Source organism: Vicia villosa, linkage group LG2 (assembly GCF_029867415.1).
Source record: "Vicia villosa cultivar HV-30 ecotype Madison, WI linkage group LG2, Vvil1.0, whole genome shotgun sequence".
NCBI lineage: Eukaryota > Viridiplantae > Streptophyta > Magnoliopsida > Fabales > Fabaceae > Vicia > Vicia villosa.
The window spans coordinates 195180342-195193345 of NC_081181.1; the positions used below are offsets into that span (position 1 = coordinate 195180342).

Consider the following 13004-nt stretch of genomic DNA (forward strand, 5'->3'; position numbering starts at 1 on the left):
AATATATAAGACGTGTTAAAAAGATTGGAAGCACTCATCTGAATTTTCATAATATATTACATGCTTCAAATACTCATTTTGAAATTTTTTTTAATAATAAATTTGAGATCACATATCACATTATACAACTAAGAGAATGATTAATTATTAGTTTAGTCGATAGTCAACAACAACAACACATCTCTAATCTCAAGTCAGCTGATATGTTACTCCATATAAATTCGTGGAATAACATGTCATATTATATGTATTTGTCAGATTAATTTGAATGGTCCTAAATAATAGGGTCAAATCAAATAAATTAACAAGTCACGTGGTTTTTATGTACTATACTCTATTCATTTCATATCTACCCATCATAAAGAATCACATTCAATCTCTTCACTATTGCTTGTGGTATTTATAAAACCACTCTCTTTTTCTCATTTCATCACATATTAGATAAAACAAAATGAGAAACATTAAAATATCAGCATTCTTCATTCTTCTCTTTCTCTCTATACTATCACTTCATGTTCAATGCAGACCTCTTCCTACAAAACTTGTCTCTAATGGAGTTGATAATGTTGAATCGTCAGAACAAGATTCTTTTCTGCTTCTTAATAATGAAGCGGAGTATTGTAAACAAATGTATGGTTTCTTGCCATGTTCTAATAACATACTTGGTCATTTGTTTCTGATTTTGGTTTATGAGTACTTGTTGTTCCATGGAGAATCATATTTGGCTGCGGGAGGTGAACAGGTTTTCAAGATTCTTGGACCTGGTGTTTTTGGTGCTAGTGCTTTTGATATTCTTGGTGCTCTTCCTGAGTCATTAATTCTTCTTGGTAATTTTTTTTAACTCTCAAAATATAAATCTCTTTAGTTGCATCCTAACTACTTTTTTTTTTTACTTTTTTTTTTTATAATAATAACTAAAAATTCAAACATAATAATTCAAAAACTCTAGTGATAACGTTAACAATATTCACTTTTGATACTTGAAGTATGATTTGTGCATCCTAGAGCTACTTATCTTCTTACTAATTCTGTGGTTCATGTTTTATAGACTTTTTTTTTTTATTTTCTTTATAATTTTGAAGTGTGTGTTTTTTTTTAACTCTTAGCATACTTGGTAAGGTACATAGGAATAAAATACACATGGATTGATATGCCTGTACCTGCCTATATAAATACATAGGAAGAACAAAGTGATTTATTGGTCAACAAACAAATTAAAATTATGTTCAATGAAAGAAATTTTGTGAAAAATATTTAAAAAGAAATATTATTTTGGGTGTAATAGGATTCCGAGTTTTGTGTGAACATGTATTTATGTAGGTAGGTACAGGCATATTAATCCATCATAAATACTATAAGAGGTGCAAAGTGGACTGGTACTAGATAAATATTCAAAACTCCATCATAAACAATCTTTTCTATCATGAAAGTGGAGAGTATGATTTTATTACATAGCCCTGTCCCTCATTGTATACATCTATATATACTATATCTTACACATAACACACAGAAAAGTTATATATACATACCCTATCTTAATAAATTATATACTTGTTTGTCAGTTACTGGACTTTCAAGTGATAAGGAGAGGGCACAAGAATCTGCTTCCACTGGTGTTGGTTTGTTAGCAGGATCATCCATCTTGCTTCTCACAGTACTATGGGGAACTTGTGTTATTGTTGGCAAACAAGACTTGAAAAATGAATCTAATTCATATTGCTCAAATTCATCAACTGGAAGAATAAAACAATCTTTGATTGGTATGCGCTTGATTCTCTCTCTTGACACTTTTATCAAACTATTATCAGTATCGACGTGTTAGTGTCTTATTATAATTCTTATTTCTGTGTCATTGTTTCATAGGTTATGGCATTACTATGGATGTAGACACTAGAAAGATGGCAAGAAACATGGTTTTCTCTGTTGCACCACTCCTCATAATGCAGATTCCCACATTATTTAATTTCTCTACATCGTCGCGCAATGTCACTTTGATGATTTCTCTCATCATTGCTGTCTCTTTTCTCATCTCATACTTCATTTACCAGGTTTTCCTCCAACTTGTAATATACTCTAGCTTGATTCTCTTATTGATTTTTTTTCAATGCAAAATTCGCTTATCATTTTTCTCCCACGAAATGCGCAGATCTTTAAACCGCAGATAGAAAAAACACGGCTAGAATACATAAAGCATGATGATCTAATATTGAGAATTTTCCAACGCGTTGAAAAGCAAACTCTACAAAAGATCTTAGCTGAGGATGGAACTCCCAATGTAACTGCCATAAGCGGGTGAGTAAGATTTCATGAAACATTTTTCTCGACAGATAAGGACTTGTTTGGATTGGATTCATATATTTGAATATATCTATTGTCATAAGCACTTGTAAGATATTATCATAGTAGTGTACTTCATCATGCAGGTTATATAATGAGTTCAGTCAACATGGGGGAAAGCACTTATTAGCTTCTGAAGTAAAAGAGCTTCTGCTCGGGAACAATTTAGCGAACACGAACATCAAAGATGAACAGATAGAAGACATGGTAAAAGCTTTTGACAAAAATGGTGACCAAATTATATCAAGGGAAGAATTTGTTGATGGTTTAAAAGAATACATTAACCAAACTAAGCATGCTTTGGATCGAAAGTATCTACCCAAAGAGTCCATGAACAAAATGTATCAGGTATGTAGCGTAAAATAAATCAGCGCGACATGATTACTATACATTAGGCCATGTCTGGATAAACCACTTCGTTAAGTGTTGATGATATAAGTGCTTATGTATTGTGAACAGGCGTTTATTAAGCCGTGGATTGAAAACGTTAGAAAAGAACGCGAATTGAAGGGACGTCTTATTTCTGAAGTTTTAAGTCATGCTCAGAGTGATATGGTTGGTAAGCTGTACAACGAAGATGGTACACCCGATAAAGAAGCGATCAAAAGGTTTGCATATTTAAATCTTTGTACAGAAAAAGTATCAATGAGTTAAATCAAATATTTAATGATCCAAAGTTGATGATGTTATAGGTTGTTTGAGGAAGTTAACATCGATGGCGATGACCATGTTTCGAGAACCGAGTTAGAAAAAATAGTGAAGGACATTCAGTTAGGTAAGGGTGTAGATTCAGAAGAAGCAGTCACAAAACTACTTCAAGATCTTGATGTCAACAAAGACAATGAAATCAGTGAGAATGAATTTGTTGATGGTTTCACCAAATGGATTAGCTCAAATTCCAACAAAACTTCTACCTCAAAATCTTCTCATCATCATCATCATCATGAAACTCATCAAGTATGTCCTTATTTTCCTTTTTCTCAAACAAGAACTTTTCATACTAAAGTTTAGTCTCTATGAAACCTTTGATCAATGAAATGATTGTGTATTATAGACATGGGAAGATGTTGAGAAGGTAATGGAAGAGAATCAATCCAAAGGAGTGTCTGCATGGTTTGAAGCTATAGCATATTTGGTGTTGGGGATTACTATGCTGTCACTTCTTGCTGAGCCTTTAATAGCAAGTGTTCAAAAATTCTCCGAAGCCGCGGGAATTTCATCGTTTTTCATCTCGTTTATTTTAGTCCCTTTGGCTACAAATTTCAGAGAAGCTACCTCAGCAATCAAAGAAGCTAGTCACAAAAAAAGTAGTAATACTTCTCACACAATGTATGAGGTTAGTCATCATCTAGTGTCACTCTCAGTCTCACTTCATTATAAGTTCTTAAACTTGTTGATAATTTGTAACTTTTCGATTTGGTGAAATGAATGCAGATTTATGGAGCAGTGTTCATGAACAACATTCTTGGTTTTGTGGTGATATCTATTCTTATATATATGAGAGACATTACTTGGGAATTTTCAGCTGATGTATTGGTGGTGGCAATTGTTTGTGCTGTGATGGGTCTTGCTTCGGCTTTTCGGACCACTTTTCCTCTTTGGACATCCTTTCCTGCATACCTGTTGTACCTAATATCTTTGCTTTTGGTTTATGTTCTCAAAGATGTTCTCAATTATATGTAGTGTGCTTTTGATAGCAAGACTAAATGGAATAACAAACTCTAGATGTTGTTAACTGGAAAATATTGTGTGATATGAAATGTAACAATGTTGTTAAGTGTTGATTCCTTGGTGAAAGGTCGAGTTGATAAAGATTTAACTCAAATCTCATAAGATCTCGGATTCGAATTTCGTTGCTACTAGACAACTATTTCAATTTGAAGTGTCTATGCTACATAGTAAAACTTGTTTTTTCATGTAAAAATTAAGGTGCAAGTATGGCTCTTAAATACATAAAAAAGCTTACAACTATTACTCTAACTTCTGTCATTAACATTAACATATATATAAAGCTTACAACTATTCAGTTAGAATCATCCAAACTCATGAAAAAGTTATAATGTGTTTTTTTGTTTGTTTTAAGTGTAAACAATTTTAGGTAGTTATAAGGCTTGGACTTTAAATGATTAGTTAGGTTAGTTAGAGTATTCTGCTTTAAGTTTGTTACTTTTGTTCTATATAAGCCCACCAAGGGCCCATGAAGCAAATTGATTTTCCAATAATAATTTTTTTTTCTTCATGTGTGATTCATGAAGCTTGTGTAATAAATATGCATAAGTTAACATGATATTAGAAGAATGTGATATATCTAATCACTCTATCTTGTTGCTTGCTACATTTTAAATCATGATTGGTTATTCCGATTGAAATTTTGTTCCTGAAGAGACATGTTGAACACGATGTTGGGATAATTAGTCTAACTTGTTAAAATAGTATGACAACAACAATAACACAATGTAGAAAGCAATAAAGTAACACAAAGAATTGGTAATCCAATTCGGTGAAACCACGCATGCGTTTGGGGAGCGCTCTATCCAAAAAAAGAAATTCACTACTTTGAATTAGTAAAATTAGCCTTATAGGAACGCCAACTCCATGATGTTCAATACATCCTCCTAATCTTAGTGACTTTCTATTTAGGACTCCACCTAAATATGATAATTCCTCTCCTTTTCTCTCAACCACTAATCCCAATTGATCAACTTAATCATTAACACAATGATTGTTGATTTTACAACTCCATTAAGACAAACTAACACCTATGTCAAGTTACTGAAGCAATAGTGTGGTGTACACAAATACTTTGTTCTTAAGCTTATAGAATTAGTGTTTTGGAACAAAGTTTTGCAACTCAACTAACAAACCAAACTCTATGCCTTAAGATATGAATGAAGGCGCTAGAGTGGTTCACAAAAATAACACAAGCAAAGACTCAAGAGATAAACCCTAACATAAAGTATCTTCAAAACATGCACACCTCAAATGTGATGTTTGAGTCTCCTTAAATTGCAATGCAATTCTGGATTTTTCTCCTTTGAATTTCTTTAATTTCGTCCATAATAATAACATATATTGTTGGATTTGATTTGCTCCATAAAAATCTCCAACAAAAGATATAATTTTTATATTATTTCTAATTCAAATTTAAATCTCCATTTAAATTGATTTGATCTTTAACAACTGTAAAAAAAATCACACAAACGCGTTGATAAAATATAGCAACGAATTTGATTGAATCTCAACCAGAATTTCGCTCAAAAGCTGCAACAACATTGGCCTACTGAACCAGGGTCAGATGTTGCACACATGCTGGAACATTATGTTTCACATGTGTCCCTTCTTCACCAAAAGTGCAACAACTTTGGTTTGTTAACAGAGATCGTATGTTGTAGCACACATGCTGGAACATCGTGTTCCACATGCTGCATTAGAACATCCAAAATACTCACTTCATATAAATCTTTTTTGTAGAGTAAATCTTGAACCACATATTTCTTCAAAGAACACCCAATCAAATCTTTGATTGAATCAAATCCAAGTCTTTTAATTAAATCATATTATTCATATTCACGATTTAATAAAATCTTTTTCAAATTGATTTGGATTAACAAACTTCTTCCAATCGCATGCTTATCCATCTTCTGTAGAAATTAACACCACAACAAATCTGAAGGATCTTGAAGATATCAACACCCAAGCCTTATGCCAATATGTCATACAACCACATGTTGAACCTCTTGCTTAATAAATTCAGTCAAGAACTTTAACTGCATGTTTAACCTCTTGCTTAAATAATTTTGTCAAGCACATGTTAAACCTCATACTTAACAATTTCAGTGAATCACTTTAGCTACATGGTGAATCTCTAACTTAACTAGCTCTGTCATGCATTGTAGTTGAACAACTCTTCTTAACAACAAACACAATCAGGCTCAGATGCTCGAACACATATTTGAACATCTTGTTCCACATGTTACCTCTACATGCAATACATCTTGTACATATGTTGTTTTACCTAATGCAATAAAAAAAAGGAACTACAATATCCCTCTTTGATTTTTTTTGGCTAAAATAACCTACAAGATGTGATCTTTAAGAAGTAGCTCAACAGTAGCACAATACAAGTAGCACACAATATCACACATAAGCAGCAGCAGAAGTAGAACACAAGATTAACTCCAAACACAGAACATTATGAGAATCTTGTCACACATCATGAGAATCCAGTTATGCATAAATCTTATAGCCTAGATGGTTGCATGGCATCACTCATCTTCTTTACCTACTTTCGTATTTTGACTGAATTTGTTTTCCAAAAATATGAAAGTGCACTCCCGTATTTTGTCGACATTGTTTGATTTTGATGTCTTTTATTTGGGTTTGATTTTATATGTTTTGTTTGGTTTAATTAGAGATAAAATGCTAGATAACCAAGAATGATTGAGGCATGGTAAACTGTCCCACCATGCATCTGTTCGCAGGGAGAGAGCCCGACCCATGCGACCACTGGTTGGTTCTAGCTCATTTGATGCATAAACGTCCAATTCTAGAGTTCAAATGTCCTCGACTTCGTCTTCTCGGAGGCAAGTGTCACCTGTTGCTGCTCCGGAAGCCCAACCAGTCCAAGTTGATGCACCTGTTACCGATGCTTCTGTTCATGTTGTCGTTCTTGTGGAATTTAAAATAGGCCCCTATGACGCTTCTCTATTGCCTCTTTATGCAAACCATGTTGCTAGGAAAGTGCGGGGCGAAGAGATAAATTTATCTATATTTATTCTTTGAAACACATGTGTTATAATATCCAAAATTTCTAACGATGATGTATTTTTGTGTAGTACCATGATGATTTAAAATGCATCAACCAGTGTAGGAAGATTGGGAGGTATCAACAGCCTGAGGAGCAATGGTTTTATAATGTCATGCAACTATCTAGACTGCAAGATTTATGTATGATTGGTTATCTTACCATGGTATACTGTCAGCTTTCGTTGAGAGATGGAACTCAGAGACGTCATCTTTTCATCTTCCACATGGTGATATGTCTATTACATTGGATGGTGTGTCATCACTGCTACATCTTCGATTAGAGAAAGATTATTAGATCACTCTAGAATGACCATAACTGATACATTCGAGATGATGGTAACCTATTTGGGAGATGACCTAAAGGATGCCTTAAAAGAATAGAAAGACACCAAAGAATGCCATGCTAGATTTGCATTTCGATAGAAGCAATATATACACTATATGGATGCCATAGTAGATGTTGATGGTGATGATGCACATGTTATGCATTATAGAGCAAGTGCATTGAGGCCATACCTCATGTATTTAGGTGGCACATCCATATTTATGGATAAAAGTGCTTGTTATGTCAATGTATTTATCCTAGATATTTCATTGACTTCGACCAAATTGATGATTAAAATTAGGGGGCGTTTGTTTTGTTTACTATACTCGAAGTTAAAAAAAGTTGTCTTTTGAAGATCAGACAGATGAGAGCAAGTTGCACTCTATTTACGGTAATATATTTGCACCTTTATTGTTACTAACATTTCATAACACTTGTGCTACGAGATTACTAATATTTAATATGTATCATTTTCAAGCAAGGATGCTCCAGCACTTTCCACACATCTTTGGCTGGTCATATATTAATGAATACTTTGAGGATCAACCACGTGTTTGTGCATTCGTCCCGCTCAGAGGGAATAATGTGATGGAGCTCTAAGAGTATTTCTTGACCGCACTATAACAGATGGTATACGCTTCCAACCGTGCTATGATCACCGCCAGAAGCGTCCCTTGGATGACATAGCCTTCTACTTTGAATGGTTAGCTTGTAGGTCACACCTAGTGTATCCACATCTGCCTGAGCGAGTCATGCGTTAGTTCGAATTTCTACACGTTGTTCCAAGAGACCCATTAGCGTTTGCTCCTCCCTCAATGATCCATAGAGATGTTGACGCGATGTATGTTGATTTCGATAATCATCTTATACTAAAGGAAGCACGAAGTGTGCCAGCTACTCAGCCATGAAATAGTGCATTCAACTACATCCAATAGTATTTCAAAGTGTCACATCCTTACATGACATTAGATGCGCACGGAGATCCACCTAGAGCAGCTCACCAGGAGATATTAGAGAAGGAGCTAACTAGGACAGATCATGTCGTTGATTTTTACCTGAATGTAATCATATGCACGAGCAAGTATAGATATAGGAGACATTTCAGAAGACACTCATGGAAGTGACATTGTAGATGTCATTCTACCTGATACACTAATGACATTGCAGTATATGAGGTAGAGAAGGAATAGGGGAGGGGGCCAGATATACATGTCATATTTGATAGAATTTGAGTTATGAATTATGGATAATATTATGATTTGTAATTTGTTATTTTGATAATATTATAGATTCTGTTTTAATGTATGACATTTTAATCTTATTATATTAATGTATGATTTGATTGATAATAAATTTATTCTTTTAGTTATTATAAATGATCTAGTACATCACTGTGAATGGTTTGCTATAAAAATAAAAAATAAAAATCTAGTACATCACACTTCTGTATTTTTTTTACGGAGAACATCTCCATACAAATTTATATCATAATGTTAGTTTGGCTAACTTACAAAGGAATGTGGTATATATGGAGCACTTGTGGAAGTATATTCCCTAATTAGTAAAGGACAATTTTGAGTTCTTATATGCGACTCTTTACCACTAAGGATGAAAATAACAACCATGAAAAAAAAGAAAATTCCTCACGTTTGAATCATGGAGTTTGTGTAAGAAATCGGGGCAAGTTAACATTTTTCTTCTTTAACCACCGCTCTGTATTATGAAAGCATCGTGTCAAAGTGAACAAAACCTATAATCATCATAACTTGTAGGAAACTATATTTGATTTGGAAAAATGTCAAGAGATGTTTATTTTGTTTGCTTGTAAAAGGAGCACATTAGCTGAATTTAACTGTTAATAGAAATCACATTCTCATCTCATAAGCACCAGGTAACTCTAAAGACCATCAATTGATATATATGCCTTCAACATAACTACTGAGTTTCACAATTTTGATGACACAATATTCCATACGTAAAAGATTAGATCAAGTAATTGAACTCATATGATTAATAAACCTTAGGTTAAACACAAAATTAAGGAATTTGAATTAATAGACAATTAGTCCCAAGTAAACAATAACAGCAAAAAAAAAATTACATCAATCAGACACACCCTTCCTCCATAAAAAAAAAGAGGAGAAAATAATTTTCTAAATGGCTTCCATTTCCATACATATCCCAATAAAAACCCACTATTCTTTGTCCCTTTTATCCACCCCAAAAAATTAAAAAAGAAACATCAAGAATAATTTTTTGTTAATCTTATAATTCCAAACCAATCCCAAATAATCACCTTAAAAAGAGAAATTACAAAAAAAATAAAAATTTCACCAATCTATTTTAAACCAATTCCACATGTCAACTTCCTACCCTCCAATTACTGTCTGTCAAGGGTCCCACATCAACTTTGATAGGAACATATCACATGTTAGCACCAAGGAACATAATAACATCATCCACTTTTTTTTCTTCTTTTAACTGAGGAGTTGCTCTTTGTCTTTGCATTCCAAGTGATTATGGAAAGAGTGTTGTTGTGGTTGTGATGTTGGTGGTGATTGAAGAGAATGACCATTGTTGTTGTTATTATTATTGATTGAATTCTCCATCTTTTGTATGTTTTGTTGGTGGTAGATTTGCCTCAACCTTTCTATTTCCTTCTTTAATGCTTCTTGATGAGCTAAGAAAAAATAAGATCAGATCAGTTGATAATTGTGCATGAACATCTGATCACATATGCGCATATTTGAATCCGCGATATCGTACAAATTAAGAGTTACCAAAATATGAATTACTTAAAAGATAAGATGAGATAAGTGAATATATAAAAGAAATGAAATTAGGTATTATACCATCTTTGAAAAGCTTATCTTGAGCCAATGCTGCAATCCTTTGCTTTAAGGCACTATTGTCGACATTGAGAATCAAACGTTGATGGTCCAAGAATGCTACTCGTGGTGACAATGCTGAAACCTCTGTCTATATATTTTCACATTTTTTTAAATTAATTAATTCCCATAACATTCCAATTTAATATACAATATGAAAAGAAAAAAATTAAACTGTTAATTTATTTATTTATTTTTACCTGCAAAGATGTTACACTCCTTTCAAGCTCAGAAATGTATTGCAGCTTTCTCACTCTTGACCTCTGAGCTGACTGCCGGTTTGCCAAAATTCTATTATAACCAACATTGATAATAATAAGCAATTAGATTTGGCATCTATAAATTTTCTTTTTATTGATACATATATTATAATGTTTTAAACCAACCAAATCCATAATATTCATTGATTCCCCATGTTTGCTTAAAAATTAGCTTGAAACAAAATAACGCGTCAAGAGATATAAGTGTTCAACATGTTTGTTTAAGTTTTTAAAAATTATTATTTCTAATGTAAAAATAACCTACACTTTTGATCTTAAGTTAACAAATGAATACACGGTTTCATCAAATTAATATCACAATCAAATATTATGGGATCGAATAATATTTGACTTATTAAACCAATTAATTTAACTCAGAAATCAGTTCTAACATCAAATAATTTCAATTTCCTTTCGATCGTAGTAAAGATACCGTCTTTTAAAACATACAAAATAGAAACTACGGTACAACAATTAAAAAGATTTTGACTTATTAAACCAATTAATCTAACTCAGAAATCAGTTCTAACATCAAATAATTTCAATTTCCTTTCGATCGTAGTAAAGATACTCTCTTTTAAAACATACAAAATAGAAACTACGGTACAACAATTAAAAAGATTTCACGTTAAATCATAATTAAATAAGATTTATAAAAATATTTATCATGTTATAATAAATAAAATAATTCATAATTAAACTGCTACTAATCTTTGTGACAGTTTTGAAACTTGTTATTATCAAAATAATCATATTGTTATTATTATAAATTCGTGTATAAATTGGTTATTATATCATGAATATATCTACAATAATTTTGCCATACTACGATTAACCAGTGATATTTTGCTTTAAATAAAATAATTATATATTTTAATTTAAAATATAACGTGTAAGACTGGGCCATCCATGCAAGAATTTTGTGGCAACTAATTGAACAAACAAGCTTATTTTATTACACAAATATCATAAATAGAACGTGCATGGGTGGTGGTGATTGGTGAAACAATTTACTACTATATCATATATATTAATTAATGATAAAAATAATATTAAATTTCCTAAGATTAGAAATAATTAACTAATTGAGATTATTACCTTTTGACCCTCTTGGGATCAACAACGGTTTCAGTGCAGCTGATGGTTGCAGCAAAAGATGGCGCCGCCGCCGCTCCCTCCTCCTCAATTCTACACGAGCTTTCATCTTCCACAGCTTCATCCTTAGGCTTCACCTCATGACAAAGATAACGTTCATGCACTGGTGCAGAATCCAACACCATTGCCATTGGTTTCTCTTCATGGTTGTTGCTATTTTGGTCAGACGACGGTGACGACGGGTTGGAGGTTGACGGTGGCGGGAACGAGACACCACCGCCAACATTGTCAGAGAACATGGAAAGTAATTGTTCATCATCCAGTCTATCAAAGTCACCATCTCCATCACCACCACCACTTTTTCCGTCTTCCTCGAGAAAAGATGTCTCGAGGAAGGCTATGGAGTCACTGGCAGAACGCCGGTGCGCTCCTCGTCTTACCGAGGAGAAGTCGAGAAACTCGTCGATCCATGACGGTATTTGTTGATGATCAGTGGTTGTTGTGGTGGTGGAGGTGATATTTGACATTGTGGAAGATGATGATACCCTTTGGTGAGAAAAATGTTGCCAATTTTGGGGTATGGTTGGTATTTTAGGAGGTAACTGTGCCATTAAACCCAAATGTGAATGTTATGTGACCCCAAATATAGAGAATTCTCACCGAATTTATTGGGTTTGTGTTAAGTTATGTTTCAAAGTGTTTGAGAAAAAAATAGATAGAGAAAAAAGAGAGAGGGAAATCTCAACAAACAAGCTAACAAACAAGACACAAACAACCGCAAATCTTTACTTCAAAATCTTGTTTTCTTGGGTTTCTAAAACCAGAGGGAGACACAAGAGAGAGAGGATAATAAAGAGATGATTGAGAGGCAATAAGACCTACACTACACAATATTGTGTCATGTAGACAATTATGATATGTTTTTTTTCTTCTTCTTAGATTATGGTATGTGTTGTGTGATGTAATGTTAATAATTGTATATGTATAATAAGGTCCTAAGGTTTTGGAGAGAGAGAGAGAGAGAGGGTCACATGGGGAGAGTATTAGAGACAGCTAGCAACAGCTATGTGGTGAAAGACTCAACGGTTTTAGTGGGAAAATGGCAGTGTAGTTTAATAACAAGAGGAATCGGCAACCACGTGCAGATGTGACCTCTTTCATTTGGCATCCATTATCTCTTCTCGTCAATAATAATATTGTATATACTTCATGCTTTATTGTAATGCATTCGTCCTCAACTTTAACAAGCAAGAGAAATTATATTATTAATCATCGAGTTTATTGTTGAGATTT

The 13004-nt window shown here is 33.3% G+C and overlaps 2 protein-coding genes across 2 annotated transcripts; one reads left to right on the forward strand and one right to left on the reverse strand.

The window, feature by feature from the left end:
- The first annotated feature begins 387 nt into the window (after nt 1-387).
- LOC131647819 (sodium/calcium exchanger NCL-like) lies at nt 388-4114 on the forward strand. The gene is made up of 9 exons (XM_058917644.1): nt 388-827; nt 1563-1760; nt 1864-2048; nt 2147-2292; nt 2424-2685; nt 2797-2945; nt 3030-3294; nt 3392-3673; nt 3772-4114. Exons 1-9 carry the CDS (start codon nt 452-454, stop codon nt 4018-4020), a joined length of 2112 nt encoding a protein of 703 aa, XP_058773627.1. The 5' UTR covers nt 388-451; the 3' UTR covers nt 4021-4114.
- A 5379-nt stretch (nt 4115-9493) lies between these two features.
- On the reverse strand, nt 9494-12684 carry LOC131647820 (basic leucine zipper 34-like). Its single transcript, XM_058917645.1, has 4 exons — nt 11715-12684; nt 10557-10647; nt 10321-10447; nt 9494-10148 (listed from the first exon to the last, which is right to left on the reverse strand). The coding sequence occupies exons 1-4, from the start codon at nt 12320-12322 to the stop codon at nt 9946-9948; spliced, it is 1029 nt and encodes a 342-aa protein (XP_058773628.1). The 5' UTR covers nt 12323-12684; the 3' UTR covers nt 9494-9945.
- Nucleotides 12685-13004: the final 320 nt, after the last annotated feature.